General features: G+C 44.8%; 1 protein-coding gene across 1 annotated transcript in view; it reads right to left on the reverse strand.

Annotated features, from left to right (window-relative positions):
• The window catches only part of KCNK1 (potassium two pore domain channel subfamily K member 1), a 45,221-nt gene extending 23,973 nt beyond the window's left edge, over positions 1 to 21,248 (reverse strand). The window contains exon 1 of the mRNA XM_067025700.1: positions 20,662 to 21,248. Within this exon, the coding sequence (XP_066881801.1) occupies positions 20,662 to 21,016 (355 nt within the window). The 5' untranslated portion in view covers positions 21,017 to 21,248. The remainder of the gene's footprint in view (positions 1 to 20,661) is intronic.
• Positions 21,249 to 21,537: the final 289 nt, after the last annotated feature.

Raw genomic sequence — 21,537 nt, forward strand, 5'->3', positions numbered from 1 at the left:
CACCAACTTCAGGTCTTTATTCAAAAGTGGCCTACTCAGAGAAGCCTCAGCAAGGCCCCTTACATAAAACATCAGTGCTCTCCTCAATGCAAACCTTGTATCATCCTTCTCCATTTTACTTTATTTTTCCGTAGCACTTATTTTATGTAAAATACTTTATACATTTGTAAGTTACTTATATTGATTAGTATCATTTGTCCTTTCTGGAATGTATATCCCATGGCAGGAATTTTGGTCTATGTTGTTCCCTGATGTCCCTCAGCACCTAACAATGTTCCTGCGACACGGCAGGTGCCCAAAAGGTATTTCACGCAAGTATGAATTAATAAATGAGGGAGTGAATGAATATACTTGACTTGGCAGAAGCAAATTCATAGCTTAATCTTTAACAAAAACCCAAGTTACCGGTTTTGGTGGCTCATTAACATGTTATTAACCAGATCATATGTGAAGTTTCAAAATTTCAAGTAAAAAATATACAGCTGTGATGCTCTATTGGCTTAAACTTTCCATTTTTATTCAACCATTCAAAAATATGAGAAGTAACAAAAATGTGATGGTCTTGGAGCCAGACTGCAGGTTCCCTTTGGGTAAGGATTGTATTTGCTCTGTTTCTTGCCTTATTTCAAGCCTAGCAGAGGCTGGCTCACGGCAGGAAATCAAAAGGTATCTGTGGCCTGAATGAACACTAAATAAGGCTTTTATTTTACAGTGAAGTGTCATTATTTATTGAGCTATGCTAGGGTGGCTATAATCTCAGGGGAACTCCCACCCAAGCAGGTATACACGTAGACCATTTATATGGAAATGATGTCCATTTTTCCATTCACAAATTGATAACTGTTATTAGCAGAATATTAAAGTGGTTCCTGAAATAGAACAAAATGTGGGTATTTACCTACTTCAGCTGTTGGGAGAATTCCATTCTTTAAAAAGACTTTTTTGGGAGCAGTTTTGCATTCACAGCAAAACTGACCAGAAGGCACTGAGATCTGCCACATACCTCCCACCCTGACACATACACATCCTCCCCCAGGATTAGCATCCCCACCAGGTGGCACAGCTGTGACAGCTGATGAACCTACACCGATGTCACCCGGAGCGCAGAGTTTACATGAGCGGTCACTTTTGGTGCTGTACATTCTGTGGGTTTGGACAAATGTATAATGACATGCGTCCATCATTAGAGGGTCATATAGAGTAGTTTCCCTGTCCTAAAAATCCTCTGTGCTCTGCATGCACCCCTCCCCCTGCCTCAAGATAATTCCATTTTAAAGACTTGGGGTAAACAATGGAGAGATTAGACCGGAGAACTACTTCTATCTATCTAAACACTCTTCCTTTGGAGTTGGGCCAAGGGGTAAAAGCCTTAAGTACCAATGGGGGTTATGATAAGTCAGTTTAACTTTGCAAAGAAACAATTATTTCTACTTAAAGTGTCCCATCTGAACAAAATGACCACTTCAGACTCAGATGCTCAGGATTTTCTTTCAGCTCTGCATTAAGTAATTCAAACGAAGCCTAAGGACAGGATCTTTAGCAGAGCTTCTCAAAGAAGAACTGGTAGAACTTTAAGTCACTGTACGCAGGGCACCGAGTGGCCAGGACAATTCCATGAGTCTTTGCTTCTGCTGAATCCCCTGGTGTTCACACTTGACTCTCTCAAAAACCCCCCAGGACTGTCAGAGCCCTGGAGTTTGAGTCCCACACTCTGCTCCCAACTGCTTCCAGTGAAACAGGACATTTACATTCATATCTTTAAGGCTGTAGGGGAAACTAAGGGCCGCCCTGCTATCCACAGTTTAATGATCGAAGGAAGCAACGTTAGTGAGAGCAGTTTGAACTGAAAAAGCAATATCAAAATGTAAATATTCTTACTGAGTGCTTATATTTTCTATTGTATCCTGATCTCATTCATTGTCACTGCTGAACACTGGTCTTTACAATTTCTTGTACCCAGCAAATACGCAGTAAATGAATGAATGGAACTATCGTTTTGTTGTGTACTGGACTATTCTAACTCCCCCTTCACAGTACTAAAAGCTAAACTGGTTTTCCCATTAATTAGTTCATTAAAAGCGAACTGGTTTTTCCCTACCCTTAATGAGACTGGGTGTTTTCTTCATAAATCATATGCTTCTAGCATCACCTCATTTCAAATTGTTTCCCCACCCTCAAACAAAAACAAACAAAAAATATATCCCCCCCAAAACAAAACATGGAACTTTGGACACTGGAAACTACCAAAATGTGTCTCCTTTTCAGACTGACCTTAAACACTAAGTAAATTTAATCTTTCACTGGGTATTATTCAAGATTTTAGATAAATCAGCACCACAATTTTGTTCTTCTACAGAGAAGGATCAAATGGGCCTCCAAATTCTGTCTTACAAAATTAGCAGTTTAAGGAATGCAGTAAATATTCTCAATGACAATGTTAATGAGCCATCAACACTTTCCAAGTATACTATGTTAATCTGGCTTTTTAAAATGTACTGACCTACATGAGAATGCCCTGGGGAAGAGTCCTAAAATATACTCTAATGGAGTTTTCCTCTTAAAAATGTTAATTTTTGTTACATACTTTTATTGTTTCATACCTGACCACAGGTGCAAATGACAAATCCATCTATTATAGGTAGATTTCTAAGGGTCACAGAATGAACCTGTTTTGCTTGTAACCTCTTCTCCACCCCATGCTTCTCAAGGATCCCACAGCTATTTTCATACAATTCACTCATTGGCAATGGATACAATTTTCATTGAAATAACACAGAATCAAACCAAAGTTAACAATAACCTAGCCTTTGTATGGGCCGAGGAGGAAGCTCTGAACGCAGAGCTACAGGTAGACACTGGACACTGGGAAGACAGGTTTCAAAACATTTCTGAGAATAGAGAGTATGGCCACCCAGCTCATATCTTCAAAGGCAAAGGCTGTTTAAAAGATGAGAAGCTTCCAGAAGCTAAGTTCTGAGAGCTGAACTGCAAAGGAACCTGATACAGAAGAAAAACTGGAGGACAAAGAAAGAAGTTGGCAGGTAAGGACACTGCAACAGTGAATTGCTTCTGGGAAGAGGAACAAACCCAGGATAATCAGAAAGGGTGACCGAGACCACCAAGATTAGTATGTAGACAGCAGGAGCACCCAATTAAGTGCAAGACAAAGAAACCACATCCTGCACATGGCCTGCAGGATGTGGTCAGCAAGCAGTAGTAATTACCAGAACCACTGAACCAGATCTCCTGGTGAAGTCTAAGCAGCAAACAGAGGACAAATCATTACCAGGAGAGGCTGCAGCAGTGTCTCCACTGGATCTTGACAGGGACTGCAGGCAGTTAAAAAAAAGGATGAGCTCCAGTATTGTAAGATTATTTAATAAATGGACCCTTGAGGCTTCTCGTCCATGAATTGACCTTCTCATCCTACCTGATCAATAGTACTAATAAAACATTCTCCTTAATATAATCAGGTGGTTTGCATGTCACAACTTATTAGCTTCAAGTTAGAGCTGAAATTTTTAGGGGAAAAAAAGTAGGAAACAGGCCAAACATGCCCATGTAAAAGTGAATTCATGCAGAACATAACATGAGAGGAATTATTAACTTTGGCAGCAGTCTTGAGGGGAATGAAGAGAACATTGCCCGATGTAAGCAGACAGAGCACATATTAACCGCTGCTGAGCCCATCAGCAAATGTCCCGCTCCCACTTAGGACACAAAGCTATGCTTTCCTCTTCCAACGAGCACAGCAGCACACATGTATTGACAGAACCAGGGTACCAGGGCCATGGCATCTTGGGCACACACTGTCTGGTTTGTGGGGCTGGAGGTTAGAGTTGGTTTTCAGGTCCAGGGCCAGGTTGAGCTATGATCCCTCTCCAGGGACTAGGACAGGGCTCTGCCTGCATCAGAGGGGATCGAACCAGAAGACAGGCTCAGTCACTAAAGCTTCTGTATGACACACTCTCTCTACCTCTGCATTTAATGAGAAATGGAGAGTTACCTGCTGGGGAAAAGGCTGAACCCATCGGCCTTTAACGAGAGCACACACAGGAACGACCCCGCTGTGTGCGAAGTGTGAGGGTGCTTCTTTGGGAACACATCGCTAAGATTCTAGCCCAGCCTCATTGCACAGGTGAGGGGAAGAAAAGGGAGGCTGGAAAAACTCAGAAACAAAGGAATCATCTGACTGGGTTCCTGAATGCACACACCTTTTAAAACATGCGAAGTGGACAGATGAAATTGAGTGGCTTTATTGCACTTTTAGGTAGAAGGGAGAGTGGCTTTCAAAACCATCATGTATATGAACAAGGAGGAATTCAATTAAATTCATGCTGAGTTAACGCACTACATACTAACGCGCTGCATACTCTCTTCAATGTACCAGGGCACAGGCTAATTTTTTTCTGCTTTTGAGCTGATAACTGTTGGGCTTAAAACCCTACTCATTAAGAAGAAACATAATGAGGTGGGCCTAATTAAACTTTGTGTCTTTGAGCAATGATTCTCCTCCTCTTACCCAATAGCTAAACAGACATCAGCTAGCCAGTGTGTGACACGCTCTCATTGGCATATACCCTGGTGTGGTATCCGGTTGGTTGGCAAGGGAAGGAAACACTATGATAATCAGTAACCATCACGCCTTTTAGAATTACGAATTCCCAACACTGGTAGAAATAAAACAGACCGTGGATGGTGCAAAATTCTCCCGGCCAGAGGTAATGCATTTTTTTTTCCTATTCAAGAAAGCTTATTAGACTGGAAGTAAGGGTGACATTATTATAAGAATAACATTTAACCTATTCTAATTTAGTCTTTTGGAAATGCCCGAGCCCTGCCTCTCACCTGCTTCAGGGGAGCTCTGTATCACTTTTCTACGGGGCTCTTACTGCCCTGAGAGTACATCTGACCAAGGAGACCTTGGGGCAGGGGTAGGGTCTAACACTGAAATTCACCAGGGTGGATTCTCAGAGGTTAGATGGCAGATTCTTTTTTTAAAATTAATTTTTATTGGAGTATAGTTGATTTACAACGTTGTGTTTCAGGTGTACAGCAAAATGGATCAGTTATACAGACATATATCCAACTCTTCTTTAGATTCTTTTCCCATATAGGCCATTACAGAGTACTGATAAGAGTTCCCTGTGCTATACGGTAGGTCCTTATTAGTTACCTATTTTATATATAGTAGTGTGAATATGTCAATACCAATCTCCCAATTTATCCCTCCCCCGACCCCTTTCCCCCTTGGCAACCATAAGTTTGTTTGGGCAGATTTTTATTTATTTTATTTATTTATTTTTGGCCACATTGGGTCTTCATTGCGGTGTGTGGGCTTCTCATTGCAGTGGTTTCTCTTGTTGTGGAGCATGGGCTCTAGGCACGAGGGCTTCAGTAGTTGTGGCTCATGTGCTTAGTTGCTCCGCGGCATGTGGGATCTTCCTGGACCAGGGCTTGAACCCGTGTCCCCTGCATTGGCAGGCGGATTCCTAACCACTGTGCCACCAGGAAGTCCTAGATGGTGGATTCTTAACCACTGCGCCACCAGGGAAGTCCCTTGGGCAGATTTTTAAGAGAATAAAAAATCTGATCACCTTTGCTTTGCTTTTCAACATTTCCACATATGGGACTCTCTCTCAGACTCGCTGAGGAGCTGTGGAAATACCTTGGCTACGAAAACAACTGTGCACATGTGGGTTCAACACAGAATAATACACTTCTTGAGTTCACGGCTTTCCAATGAGGTAGCAAGAAGGAAAAGGAGACTTTGCTAGTGTGATCACGTGTGTGGCTAAAAATGGAAGTCACATCTGATGAGGAAGAAAACAGAATAAGACCATGAATTTAAAGACATATACTAAGGGGTGTCTTTGCCTCAAAGCATTTATGAGTTTTCATACAGCTGTTCTGCCATCCCAGCTTCCTTGTGAAGAAAGGACTTGTAATACTGGCTGCCCCTGAAGCAAAAATGAAGACTAGGAGATTAAAGCGAAGCCAGACATCCTTATGCTGAGTCTGTGCACTAGGGAATCCTCTTGAATGATTATAAAATGCAAAGAACTGCATGTATAATATGCGCGTTTCTTTTAAAGTCGAGAGCTTGGTCACTCAGGAACGGGGCTGAAGTTGAGATTTTAGTCTGTCCAAAGAGAACTAACTTAGAGCCAAATAGAAGTATACACATGATCTGGGGAATGGCTATTCTACACTTTGAATTTTTCAATACTATTTAGAAATGCTCCTTTGTAACTAAATGACATACTAACTACGAGAAACATGGATTGCCACAGCCTGGAGAGCTCATTCATTATCCTGTGGCTGAAGCTACGAGAACTTGGGGGGAGGGACCCAGCTCGCCATAGCCTCCCTGCGTCCCCCAGAAACACACCAAAGTCTTGGGTCTGGGCAACCCACAAACGGGTGAGGAGGTGAAGGAACACAGGCCTGGGGTTGTTTCCAGCCACATACACACCCGGCAAGAACCTAATCAACAGAAGCAACACGCGATGATTCACATTAATCTCATGGCGGTGTGGGCTGTGAAATTCTCAGTATGCCAGGCCACGATGATCTCCCTAATCCCACAGCCCCAGAGCCTAGGAGTCCCCATTTATGTCCACTTACGAGCTCTGTGTGAGCTCTTCCTGGAGCACTTCCCCACCCCATCCTTGCAACTCTCCATACTCTTGTGGTCCTTTGGGCACTTCTGTCTCTTCTTCAGCGCAAGCTACCTGTGTTTGAATGACTGCAAAAGCCTCAGAGCCATGGTCCCTACCTTTAGCTTCCCTCCTCTTAAGCCAGTCCGCAGGCCGGACTGTTCATCATAGCGCAGGCTCAAGAACCTGCAGTGGCTCCCTATTACCCACAGAGTCACGCACAAACTCCACTTCCCACATTCGAGGCCCTCGCCTGCACCCACAGGTGCCCCTGGGCTGGGTGGGGCTGGCATCCCACGCTCTCTCGAAGGCCAGGCTCGATTCCTCTTTGGGTACCAGCACTGAGCACACGTGAGGCTCCTCTGAACACCTCAGCCCACCCTGGTCTCCCCTGCAAAATCCTACAGCTGCCCCTAGGGCCTCACACAATTAAGCACTTAGGTGTCTATACCCAGTACGGCTGTTTATGTATTAGTTTACCCTCCGCAGCTGGACTGCAGCCTTCTTTTTTTTTTTGGCTGTGCTGGGTCTTCAATGCAGCACGTGTGCTTCTCTGGTTGTGGCGATCAGGTTCCAGAGAGCATGGGCTCGGTAGTTGCGGCACGCTAGCTCTCTAGTTTTGGCCCAAAGGCTTAGTTGCCCCACGGCATGTGGGATCTTAGTTCCCTGACCAGGGATCGAAACGGCATCCCCTGAATTAGACGGCGGATTCTTTTTTTTTTCCTTTTTAAAATAAATTTTATTTTTGGCTGTGTTGGGTCTTCGTTGCTGCATGCAGGCTTTCTCTAGTTGCGGCAAGCGGGGGCTACTGTTTATTGCTGTGTGCGGGTGTCTCATTGCGGCGGCTTCTCTTGTTGTGCAGCACAGGCTCTAGGCACGCGAGCTTCAGTAGTTGTGGCGCACGGGCTTAGTTGCTCCGCGGCGTGTGGGATCTTCCCGGACCAGGGCTCGAACCTGCGTCCCCTGCATTAGCAGGCGGATTCCTAACCATTGTGCCACCAGGGAAGTCCAAGATGGCGGACTCTTAACCACTGGACCACCTGGGAAGTCCCTGGACTGCAGGCTTTTTGAAGCCAGTGGTTATCTCTTTCAGCCTTTTGATGTGGCCTCTCATGCTGGGCACAGACTAGATAAGTATTCAGTAAACACTCCCAAGACCTAGGACCATAGGACTTAGAGGTGGAGGAGGATCTTAGCCCTTTCCTTGCACAGAGGAAACAACTGACCTCTAGAGAGATTATCAATGGACTCCTGCCCCTTTCACGCCTCCCATCCCACCACCTTTCCCTCAGGCCCCTAGGCTTACTCTTTAAAGTTCCCCAAAGAACACTTTTAGTAACACTGACTTAAGCCTAGGTCTAGTCCATCAGTACATCTCAAAGTAAAACTTCATCCTAAAAATAATTCGCGATTGTCACTTTTCACTCATCACAGTGGACTTTGTCATATTAGTTCAGTCTGATATCACTGAGGACAATCGCAATCCACAGCTCCCGTCCCCGGGCTAGTGAGAGAAAGCCAGCCCTGCCCGCGGTTAGGAGGGACACGGCCTGGAGGTGCCCTTGCTCTTGGCTGGCCGTGTGGACACTGCAGAGGGCCACACCAGGATGGCAGGAGAAATCCCTGGGACACACGCTCCCCCACACAACCCTGCCAGGGCAGGAGATGACCAGCACCGATCAACACACAAAACGCAATTGTGCATGACGTGAGAGAGGAAATACAGGTGGCAAATATGCCTTTTTAGCCTCCTTCAGATGACCTTTTTATTTTTATTTATTTATTTTTAAGATGTTGGCGGTAGGAGTGTATTAGTTAATTTATTTATTTCTGCTGTGTTGCGTCTTCGTTTCTGTGCAAGGGCTTTCTCTAGTTGTGGCAAGCAGGGGCCACTCTTCATCGTGGTGTGGGGGCCTCTCACTATCGCGGCCTCTCTTGTTGCAGAGCACAGGCTCCAGACACGCAGGCTCAGTAGTTGTGGCTCACGGGCCTAGCTGCTCCGCGGCATGTGGGATCCTCCCAGCCCAGGGCTCGAACCCGTGTCCCCTGCATTAGCAGGCAGATTCTCAACCACTGTGCCACCAGGGAAGCCCAGATGATCTTTTTTTTTTTTTTTTTTTTTTCCCCTGGTATGCGGGCCTCTCACTGTTGTGGCCTCTCCCGTTGTGGAGCACAGGCTCCGGACGCGCAGACGCGCAGGCTCAGCGACCACGGCTCACGGGCCCAGCCGCTCCGCGGCATGTGGGATCTTCAAGGACCGGGGCACGAACCCGTGTCCCCTGCATGGGCAGGCAGATTCTCAACCACTGCGCCACCAGGGAAGCCCCAGATGATTTTTTTAAAATAGTAGATGTTCAGCCAGAGCTGCTAGGAGAACGAATGCAGGCTTAGATCGTGTTCCATAAACTACTAACAGAAGTTTGCATTTTTCTCGCTGTCTTTGTCAATTTGTTTGTCCTTTCCATCTTTAAATATAAGATGCATCGGGGTGGCGGGGCGCACAAGGTGGAAGATTGCTGGCCCCCTTGGCGGGGGTGAGGCTGGGGCTCCTCCCGCTGGACACTGCATCTGCGTCACTGGCCAGTGGCTGTTTTGCTGCCATGGCTCAAGTCACAGCACTGGTGGCAGGTAGGTCGTGATGCGGAAGCTTCTCTCCCCGCTCGGAACTTCTCAGTGGGGCATCTGACACCCAGGCAGCTGCCGGAACAGCCTCTCCCACTGCTTTAATTAACTTAATCCACCTAACACCAGTCTTTAAATAATTGAGCGCCTTGGCAACCGGTGTTCAAACATTTAAAGAATTTTAGTTACAAGAAGGTTTTAACCTCTTAATTCTAGTTTCAAACACTCTGCTTTCCTTCCTGTTATGCACTGCTTGCAGGAGGTTACATCAAAAAAACAACATTTGAGAAAAAGAAGAGGATGCTTAGACCACGGATGGCCATGAGCAAGGAGCTAGCTATACAAATGGGATCATTTCAAGTGGTAATTTGGCCAACTTAAAAAATCAAAATACTCTGAAGAAATGAAAATTACTCAGGTGGTTTTCTGAGTCACATAATTTTCCCATCTGTTACAAACTGTAAATGTGTTTATTTGAAACTGACAGACTCTGAAAATGTCTAGATTCCTTTTGGGAAAAACAAAAAAACTCATGTTTTTTCTTATTTACTTCCTAAAAATAGAAGTGACCTAGATTGATTTCTTTGTAACTTTAATGTTAGCTGCTCCTAAAAAAGTATACCAAAGATATTTATTTATTGTTTTTCTTTGGACAAAATATAAACTTTACATTGAACTATATCAAATGCTAAATATACGACTGTTAAACTTAAGAAAATATGAAGCAAACCCTTCTACCCTTCCCCCCCCCCCCCAGTTTCCCACACAGCCTTACATAATACTAAAGTAGAAAACAATATGACAGTTTAGATGCTCTTTCGTTGAAGCACGGAGTTTCAACTATGGTTAAATACATTAATCAAAGGGCAGCTCAGCCCACAGAATTCACATTTTCAATCTGAGTACCTTTCCCTCTTTTCTGTTTAAGGACACTCTCTTTCTCCTTCAAGGACAAATTCAGATATCACCCCTCAAAAGCCTTTAAACTCTGCAGTCAGATAAATGATGCATGGGGATGTTACCTGAAATCAAAGCCCGCTAAACAAATGGAAGCAGTTACAGTCTCCCCAGGCCACCACACTGGGGTGACTGTAAGACAACTGGACACCCAATAGGGATCTCAAGTTCAGCAGGCCCACATCTCAGCTCCACCCAACACCCCCGATCCTTCCCCAGCTTTCCCTCCGTCTCCACACGGCCGGGGGCTCTGACCAAAAACCTAGGGTGGGGGGTTCCCTCTTGACCACTTTGTCTCACAAGTCACATCCAATCCATCAGCAAACCCTGTTGGTTCTATCATCAATACATACCTGAAATCTGACCACTCTCACCACCTACTTGCACCGCCCTTTACTAAAAATCTCCCAGTACTCTCCACCTCGCTGAGAGAACAGCCAGATGCTCTGCAGTGGCCTATGACATCCTCCACCGCGGGCCCCATCACTCCCCCTTCTCACTGGGATCCAGCCACAGTGGCTTTCCAGCTGCCCCTCCAATATGGGGACCTGGTCCTGGAACACAGTTCCCCAGATGGCCGTATAATGGCCTCCCACCTCCTTCAGCTCTTTACTCAAATGCCATCTCCTCAGGAAGACCTCTTTTGGCTTACTCATCAAAGACCACCCTCCAGGACCCCACCCTGCCCCAAGCACACACTAATACATGCTCCCTAGCTCCTCGGTTCCCTTAGCTGCAGGACATTTCTCCTTAGGAGATTTATCCCCATGGTACATACTATGCATTTAACTTAGTTACCTCGTTTCCTGCATCTCTCCCCCTCCTAGATGGACACATCCAGGAAGGCAAGATCCCCAAGGGCCCCATAAACACTGGCTTAAGAATCTCTTCGTACTTCCTTTAGATCACCTAGGACCCTTCACAGGGCACTGAGTAGACATGAGGCACTCAGCTACAACCGCTTTTATACTGTGAATAAAAAATATTGCCTGCTATATATCAGTAAACAATGTTGCAGCCATCAAGCCTTCACATTACAGCCACCCCATCGTGCATCCTGAGACTCAGGATTAGAAGCACAGGATACTGGCCTCAGATAGCTGAGGTGCATATCAAAGGAATGACTTCAGTGAGCCCAGACTTTGCATCTTCCCCTACATAGAAAAGCACTAAATTCCTTAACTTGAGAGGTCTGATTTTTCCTTAATTAACAGTAATCTCTTGATGTTCTGACTACCTGGTCTCTGTTGCAAAAACTCCTCTATATCCTGGCTCCCCCTTTGCCTCTTCAGAGCAGTCCCTCAGTTATCTGAGATGCTGTGTCCCAAGCTTGAAGTCCTCAGAATGTCTGCCAAATAAACCAAAATTCTCAGCTTTTAGGTTGTGCAAAATTTTTCAGTCGACAATATGAATAACTTCAAAAGTTATTAAAGCAATTTGGGCCTCTGTTTCTTCATCAAGGCAATGGAATTATATCTAAGGTCTCTTGAAAATGAAGAACATCTTTAGAACCTTCCTCATTTTCCAGAAGAGGAAACAGATTCCCAAGTGTGAAGAAATGTGCCTTAAATTGCCCTTAATGAGGACCTACTGAGTGCTAGGGATGGGAAGGGAGGCTGAGAATGTGTTCATCCTCAGGGCCACTCTTGGGAGAGGTCAGATAGGAAAACAAATGATGTCAGTACAAGGTGGTAAGTGCTGTAACAATAGAATGGACTTTTCCGACATAAGGTGGTACACAAGGCGTTATGGGAGCCATCAGGCAGAAGGCTCACTGACCAGACTCTGCTGCAGACCAAACAATGAAAACCAGGGTCTGAATAAACCGCAGGAGGCTTCCATAAAGCTGAGTAGAAAGGGGACTGAGGCATAGACTTGATTAAACAGCTTAACTCGGGTCACGGTGCCACCAAAGCAGTAACAAGGGCCGGACATTATCATCAGAGCCTCCAACTCTTATTCTCATGTGCAATCTATGGACCACACTCAAGACAAATGAAAACTAGCATTTTTTTATTCTGTGTGCTTTGCACACAGTAGCCAGGGTTATACTGACACTGCATGAACTGGGTCTCTTGAGTTCCCCGGGAGCTTTCTGCCTAAAGCTCATCACCAGGTATCAATCCACCCAGGCTTCAGAGGGCAGGCTTTGATTTCACAGAGCAAGTCGACCTGAGCCCAAGTAGCCAATGCAAACAGACTCTGATCTGGGATTGAGCATATGGGAGCCAATTAAAAAACACTGCCCATGTCTAACATAACCCAATTAATCTCTCTAATGTAAGAATTGATCCTGTTTTACCAATTCAAGAGGAGAAACATGAACACGGCTAGAAAATAACAGACAAGCCCTGCTGGTCTGATTCATGCTCAGGGAGAGAAACACACAGCCCTTTCAGATACAGCCCCTCTATACCTCCAACCTCCCTTTTTTTTTTTTTTGGCATACCATATCATTTCATTTATATGACATTCTAGAAAAGCTACAGCAAAGTAGCCGTCAGTTTCTGACTTTGGGTAGAAGAAAGTGACAGGAAAAGAGCATAACTTTGTAGGGTGATGGATGTATTCTCCATCTTGATGATGTTGGTGGGACAATTCATACAGCTGTATACTTTAAAAGGATATATTTTCCCGTACGAAATTACACCTCCATCATCCAGATTTAAAACGAACAATCAAAACAAAGAAACTTATTGGAAAAGAGCAGAGAAACCCATGAGAGTCCAGCAAAACTATGGCATATTCCTGGAAAACTACAGAATGTAGTTTTTATTTGTTGAAAGTGTGGAATAAGAAAGCCAGCAACTCCCCACCCCACTTTCTTCATTTTGACCTCAGGTCAGGGGCACAGCCCTGCCCCGACAGAGAGTGGCCACAGACTCTGAGGACAAGGAATCTACCCAGAAGGAACAAAGAAAGTCAGAGCACCAACTGAGTGAAGGAGAGAGAAAGAAACATCATGGCGGTGAAGACCACACCTCCGAAGTTGCCCACTTTTCGATAGAGAGACAGCCTTTGTCTCGTGCCAGTAAGAGGCGGTATGATCACACACCAGTCAACGGAGGAGCAAAGCATCTCAGTCTTTCACACATTTGGCCACACTTGGGATCGAATGATGATATCTCTTAAGAATAAAATCTAGCACAGGGCACTCTAACTACGCCAAGGAGAGTGTATGGTGTAGACACCGTCTCCGTGCCTGAAGCCAGCTTGTAGTAAGTTGACCCACGTGAGTTGGACATTGGTATGGGTTAAAACGGTTGACCACTAGCAATTCCACTTGCTCCAAACTTCCAGCACTCTCCTCCACGACAACAGGTGCTCTGCCCCAACGACCAGCAGTGCCATAAAACTACTTGTCCTGAAAGGCACCAGACTTCCCCCTAGGCTACTGGGATAATTGGAGATTGTATTCTTGACAAGACTTACAGTTATATCACAAAAGCAACACATACTTTCTTTCAAGATACATTCATTTACAACAGTACAGTATGTCCCAGGTGCCATAAAACAGGGACAGATAACAGCATTATTTATAGTCTTGAAAAAAAAAAACCTTTCAAAATACTAAAGAACTGATGTTTAGACAGGTATGGGTTTACACATTAAACACTAATATCTACTCTTTGATCATTATTGGATGGAAATGTTTCTAGAATTTACCACACACATCTGTGTTTTCTTAAACAGAAGCATGTTGAAGTATTGTTCTCGGTATTTCAATTAACAATTCAATATATTTCAATTATATCAATTACTAGAGACTGTGTTCTAAAACAAGGATGTCCAGTCCAACCCAGACAAATGAAATTGTTGGCTACAACAGTAAAGACCTTAAAAATTATGTTTGTGCTCCTATATTTTGGGTGGAGGGGTTATTTGTACAACTAAAAAATAATTACCTGAGTAATTCTGTATTAGTTTGCTGGGGCTACCATTACAAAGTGACTAGGTAACTTGAACAAAGAAATTTATTTTCTCCCAGTTCTGGAGGCTGGAAGTCCAAGATCAAGGTGTCTGCAGGATTGGTTTCTTCCAAGGCCTCTCTCCTTGGCTTGCAGATGGCCACCTTCCCACTGGGTCCTCATTTTAATTTAATCACCTCTTCAAAGGTCCTACCTCCAAGTATATAGTCACATATTGAAGTACTGGGGTGAGGACTTCAACATCTGAATCTGGGGGACAGGAGTCATCCCAAAACAAGCCCCTATGCCCAGACACTAGGTAAAACTCAAGTTCTTAATTCAGACACGTCTGGAATCAAATCAAGGCCAGTCACTTCTAGCTCTGTGACCTAGTTAGAGAAGTCACTCAAGCAAAACTTCCATCCCAGCCTCTGTAAAGTGAGGATAATGACACCTACACCTCATCACTTCCTGGCAATACACGGAAGGTAATATATGCAAATACTGCCTGGCACACAGTATCATTTTATTTCCCTGGTTTTTAAGGTATGTGTCTTTTCATGACCTTTCTCTTATGTTTGCGTGGAGCTGTGCCTTTCTTTCCTTTTTTCATTTTTTAGGGGCTTGAAAACCAGATCATTGAATTTGTTAGAATTAAATGTAAAGGCTCAAAATCAAGACCAAAGGCTCTCCTGTGAATAAATAGTGCAAACTTCTGCATGTGGGATGTCAGATCTCTCTTCTGGCTGATAGAGTTTGCCTGTTTGCTTCTGGAGGAATTTCCTTCCTTGTCATTTCTGCTCCAGATATAATATAGTATTTACCACACATTTTAGATAAGGTAATCCCAACATGAAGTGTAGCTGTCACCATTTAAAAAAAAAAAAAAAAGAAAAAAAGCAGTGTGTCACAGATTTGACCAAAACCTAGTGACACATCCTATAATAAACAATCATTTGTTCTGGAAGAGGCTATGGGTGGCAATGCATAATTTACATGTTGCAAACCACTTAAAAAAAACAGCACAAAGAAACCTGAGGAGCTAAACTGTCTTCTAGAAAGTTTTCCAAAAGGAAGGAAGGCACTTAGAACTCCTCTGACTTAGAGTTCCCTCCAAGCATTATTTTAAGGAGGGGCTGGCAAACTTCTTCTACAAAAGGCCAGACAGTTAATATTTTAGGGCACATGGGCCTCTAGTTTCACAACTCTCAGCTCTGCCATTCGACATGGAAAGCAAACAAAATACAGAAGCAAATGGGTGTGTGTCTGTACAGCAATAAAATTCGTTTATGGATGCTGAAATGTGATTTCCAAAGAACTTTAATGTGTCAGGAAGTACTGTTTTCCTTTTGACTTTTTTTCAGCTACTTGAAGATATAAAAGCCATTCTTAGTTTGGGACACACAAAAATAGGTGGTGGGTCAGATTTGACCCTGAAGCCATAGTTGACCCACCCCTATCCTGTTCTAAGAGCTCAAGAAATACCTGTTGTCAGTGAAAGTACACTTCTCCTTCGGAAAACAATCTGAAAACTAAGGATCCATCAGGCACCTCCCATTACCTTTTCCCACCTTCTATTTTTGAAAACTGCCGATATGCTGCCAACCTGACTACAACAAAGGCCATTAGAAAACAAGCCAAATAAAGTTCCTTTTCTGCCCTTTAAATAAGAGTCTTAAAACAGCTCTTCATAAAGAGGGACAAGGCAGCATGCCTACTAATGATGGAAACGGAGACTGAGCAAGCGTGTGGACCCCATACTCATAAAGCAGCAAAGGTCACGGCAGCTTTAATCACATATACATACAAAAACTGTATATTTTCCCCATCCACCATCATGATAGAGCCTTGCTTAGGGGGATGAATACTGAAGCAAATATGTAGTAAACTGACATGACAAACTGTTCTTTTTTAAAAATTATTAATCCCAGAAATACAAAATTAGCTTAATTAATATAATTAAATAATATAGCATATTAAAGATAGAAAGTTAAAAATCACAAAATTATGTCATTAGAGAAAAAGCATTTGTCAACAAGCAAAACTCTTTCATAGTAAAAATGCTCAATAAACACTTAATAGAAGAGGACTTCACCCTGAAAAAGAGAATATATGCCATTTCATTTTGTTGATTATTTCCTTTGTGTAGAAGCTTTTGAGTTTGATGTAGTCCCACTTTGGTATTTTGGGCTTTGCTACCTGTGATTTTTCATGTGAAATCCAAGAAATACTGTCACGACCAACATCCAAGAAGTTTTCCTTATGTTTTTTGAGAAGTTTTACAGTTCTAAGTCTGTGTTTAAGCCTTGCTTACAAATGGAATATTAGTCAGCCATAAAAAAGAAGCAAATCTTGCCATTTGCAGCAACATGGATGGACCTAGAGATCATCATATGTGAAGCATATGTGAAGCAAGTCAGACAAAGACAAACATCACTGGATATCACTCAAATGTGGAATCCCATTTAAAAAACTTTACAAATGAACTTATTTACAAAACAGAAACAGATTGACAGATCCTGAAAACAAACCCATGGCTACCAAAGGGGAGACACTGGGGGGAGGGACAAATCAGGAGCCTGGGTTGAACATACCCTTTGGTTCTTATTTTTCAACAATTAGCATAGCTATCAGCAAAACCTTTTCACTCCATATGAACTTTTAACCTTGTGTTAAGTACTGAAATTTATGTACAGAATAGTATATCAAACATATTTGTATATTTTTAAATTATTATAAAGACAACTATCTAAACACCATCTAAATTACAAAATGTAACACACTAGTAACTAACAAGACACATGAGACCCTCCAAAATAATACTCCATCTTGCCATTTTATTAGTAACTACCCTCTAAATGTCTGTAGTAATCATTTTAATACATATCATATTATAGCTGTTTATGGTTCCCTTATTTTAGGTAAAATTTACACATGTACAAATCCAAAGTTCAAAATTCAATGTATTTGGATAAATTCATACACCGGTGTCAACTACAGTCCTATCAATAAGCAGATTACTTCCATCACCCCAGAAATTACTTTTGTGCTCATTCCTCATTCAGAATTATCCTAGTCCTTACCTCTCTTCCACTGTATATTTCACTAGATGTTAATTTTGTTTATTCTAGAACATTACATAAATGGAATTACAGACTAATACTTTTTTGTATTTGGGTTTTGCTCAGAATATTGTACATGAAATTCACACCCGTTTTTGGACAAACTGTTCTTAAGAATGAATGAGATTGCTCACCATTTTTTTTTTTTTTTTTTTTGCGGTACACGGGCCTCTCACTGCTGTGGCCTCTCCTGTTGCGGAGCACAGGCTCCTGGCTCACGGGCCCAGCTGCTCCGCGGCACGTGGGATCTTCCCGGACCGGGGGCACGAACCCGTGTCCCCTGCATCGGCAGGCAGACTCTCAACCACTGCGCCACCAGGGAAGCCCTGCTCACCATTTTATATGGCTACTGAAGACAACTTTAATAAAAATTATTTCTTACTCTCCAAGTGTCACCTAGACATTATTTCTTTAATCCTTGAAAAAAAAAATCACAATACAAGAGTTATGTGGGAAATACGCACATGTATAATAACCTCCTTTTATTTTTATACAGCCCTGCCCTCTGAAAAGGTAAAAGCGGACTGCAATTTCTTCCATGCTCACGATGTCCATGTAGATGTTGCTGTAGATCTTTTTATAATCAAGAAGTAAAGAGATGTTCAATTATTTGCTGGAAATAATTCAGAGTCCTAGGCAGAGCAAAGAATGAAGGGAACATTGCTGAATTACCAACTTAAGGCTTCTTCCAAACAGACCATGAAGGAAGACTTTACCCAGTTCTTTCCAGAAATGGAAGCTTGTACTTTCTGGGAGAAGATTCTGCCATCAGTGAGTTCGTGTTCCTGCGTTATGATGATGATTACCAAGAACCGCAACTTTGTAACGCCCATTGTTACCATTCTGGCCAAGCCAGGGGTGGACTGCACTGATTGACAGGGTGACAATTATCTCAGTGAGTTGCCATCATCCCTGGTAGAAGAGTTTTTAAAAAATTACAGCTGGCGGGGTTGGGGGGGGGCAGGGGGGTGCTGTGATGAATTGGGGGATTGGGATTGACATATATACACTAATATGTATAAAATGGATAACTAATAAGAACCTGCTGTATACAAAAATAAAATAAAATTCAAAAAGAAAAAAAAAATTACATTGTGTCTAGTATCTACCTGAAGAGAAGCATAAACCACGATTCCAATTCATTTGAGTTGCCTGGTACTCTTCCAGAAAATATTTTTGTAGCAATGAAATACACTAGGATTGACCCTAAAAATTACCTGATCCTCTGCCACAAAACCAGTAACACATAGAACATCAAACATGTCACAGGATGGGTCAATATAAAACCGAGAAAAGAGTATCTATGATTTAGAATAAAATTCTACATTTTTATTAACATTCTATTTGAATTAATAAATTCTACTCTATCAATGACAAGAATTCACTGATTTGCTAATTTTACAAACCAAGAAGCAAATGTTTTTCATCTAGTTTATCCTTAAGTGCCCCGTTGCACTGATTTCCTAAATGAACTCTTGTTTTGCCTGAATACACACTTTCTTAGAAACTACAAATGAGACATCTTTCCCCACCTTTTTTTTTTTTTTTTTTTAACAAGAACTACAGATTTTCCTAGTTGAAAAAAGGGAGGGAGGGAATCTGGGAAAGAATTGTCTGTTCAAGATGTAAACTAGCATTTTTGACATTTAATTAGGTGCATCTGATGTTGAGATTATACAAGAGCTGCGTCAGTGATGGAAAATCTCACCCAGGAGCAGCAAACCTGTTCTTTTCCTCATAATACTGTTCTTACTCCTGTTCCATCTCTGAAGTACCGTTATTTAGAAAGTACTTAAAGTTATCATCATTCTCCATAATATCTACCCAACATTGTGACCTAGCTGTAGACCTCAGCTCAGTGAAACCACTTACTTCTGCAGAGAAGAAATGATTCCCGATTTAGCACAAACATACTCCAAAGGAAAGACAAGGTGAGTTCTAAAGGATCTAAGGAACAGGGTGAGGTAAAGACAGTGAAAGCTGGACTGGTCGGGAGAAAATAAACTAAAGAGCAGCGTTGGAAAAGTTAAAAAGTAAGATAACAGGTCTGTCTTAAGGCTACTTTTAGAAAGCATCACAATACAAAGTAGAATTCTACTTCTGTTTATTGCAGGGCAGACTCCTGTCAGTTTAGTAATTCACCCCACACTTCTGAATCACCGTATTACATGATACCTGGGTAGTATACCATTACTCATTACCAAATAATTAGCAGAGTTGGGTTTAACCCAAAGGGATTATAAAGAAATAGACCCTGGGAGGCGACGAGAGGGGATGGGGAGAAGGCAGAATCCGAGAAACACAAAGTTGATTCACCTGTAAAGGTGGGGGGATGGGGTACTGGCACGTCCTGGCAGGGAAATCACAAGGCCCAGGTTCCAGGACGACACCGGCAACCAGGAAGCGTGTGACCTTGTGGAAGCCAAGATGGACTGTTCAAAGAACTGACCTCATGGATAGAGACGGGACGGCGCGCTGGACGCTCTCTGAGACCACCTTCCAGGGTCCAGATCCCAATGGATAACACCTCCCCCTCAGGTATACACGCGCCTCAGCCACGGCTGGGACATCTCAGCCTGCTCCATCCAATCTGGCACAGTTTCGGCGCCCTGGGGCGTGGGGCCGGCCTCCTCCCGCCCCCAGGACATCCTCCATCCGTGAACGTCCTGCCGCGTGAGCGGTGCGAGCGAAGTGGCGCTTAGGAGTTGAAGGGTGGCCTCGCACACGGAAAGTTGAAAAAAAAAAACAAAACGCTGAATCAGGGTGCCCCCATTTTGCCTGTTCGCGGGCAATCGGATGCTCCCTTCCCTTATCCCTCCTCACGCTCCGAAAAGAAACCGGATCGGCGTGTGCGCTCAGAGGTCACCTGCGAAGAGCACAGCGATGTCACTTGGCTAACCCTAAAACGGCCCCCACGACAGAAAAGAGCCGAAAACACCACCGCATCATGCGAACAGAGGCCCCCTCCGGAAGGTGACCCTTTAACGCGTTATCCTTCGGTTCCGCAGCCTCGACCGGACGGGATGGGGGCGGGAGGGAGGTGAGCGCCCTCGGAGCACCGGAGAGTTTCCACCAACCCCGGCCTCGCCGCGCGCTGGCCAGGACGGTACGGACTCCAAGCGGACGGTCCGGTGTAGGATGTCGCGAACTAAAAACCGCAGCCCGAGGGACCCCCGCAACCGCCCAGGCCGAAGGGTTAGGGACCACGATCCAAGAGTTCCGGGCGGCCACCCCCGAGTCGCGCTCTGAGGCCACCTCGCCGGCTTCCGGCGCCGCGGAGCCGGTCCCCAGTGATCAGAGCCGGAGGGGCCCGGGAATGGAAGGAGGAAGGGGGTGGGCGGATCAGGGGGCCGATCGGGGATCGGGGCCGGGGGCGCGGGCCGGGCCTCCTACCTGTGGTGGAGAGCACGGTGCTGGCGAAGAAGAGCGCTGAGGTGAAGTCCCAGTTCCAGTTGCCCGAGGCGTTGCTGAGCACCGACACGCCGTAGTTGCTGGCCTCCAGCACCCGGCCCAGGAACTGCTCGAGCTGCGGCTCCGACAGGCATTCGTGCTCCTCCAGGAAGCGCCGCTTCAGCTTGCGCAGCTCCTGGCGCAGCAGGTCCTCGTAGGGCAGCTCCACCGACGAGAAGACCACGGCGCCGAAGACCAGGTAGAGCAGGTAGCCGAGCACCAGGAAGCCGAAGCACCAGGCCGAGCGGTGCCGCTCCACCAGGCGCACGCACGAGCTGCCGGCCAGGGACTGCAGCATCTTCTCCGCCGCCCGGCAGCGAGGCCCGCGCCGCAGACCGGCCCGCCCGCTCCGGAGAGCTTCTTCGCCCTTCTTTTCCTGTTTCCTTGCAAATAGAAAAAACCCAGGTGATGTGGCGCTGACGTGGTGGCCGGTTCAGGTAGCCCGAGAGTCGCCCGAGACCGCCGAGCAAACTTGCAGGCAGCGCAGGGGGCTGGGCGCGCGGCCGGGGAGCCCCCGCCCTTGACTCCGCCCCCCGGGCCGCCCGGACCCCGCCCCGCCCCGCCGCGCGGCGCCTCCGGCACCCTGCCCGGTTCCCTCTCCCAGCCCGCCCGAGCGCCTGGCAGGCGGGGTGGGAGGGAGTGTGTGCTCGCGTGCGTACGTGCGTGTGTGTGCGTGTGTGTGTGTATACACACTTCTGGGCTGTTCGCTGCCGCTCCAAGACCCCAGTCCCAGCAACACCGTTTCCCACCTATTTCTTCTTAAAGCCATTATTACAACAAAGAGAGCGCTGGAATACTTTCCATCTTCTCTTACTGGGC

This window comes from Kogia breviceps, chromosome 2, assembly GCF_026419965.1.
Source record: "Kogia breviceps isolate mKogBre1 chromosome 2, mKogBre1 haplotype 1, whole genome shotgun sequence".
Taxonomy (NCBI): Eukaryota; Metazoa; Chordata; class Mammalia; order Artiodactyla; family Physeteridae; genus Kogia; species Kogia breviceps.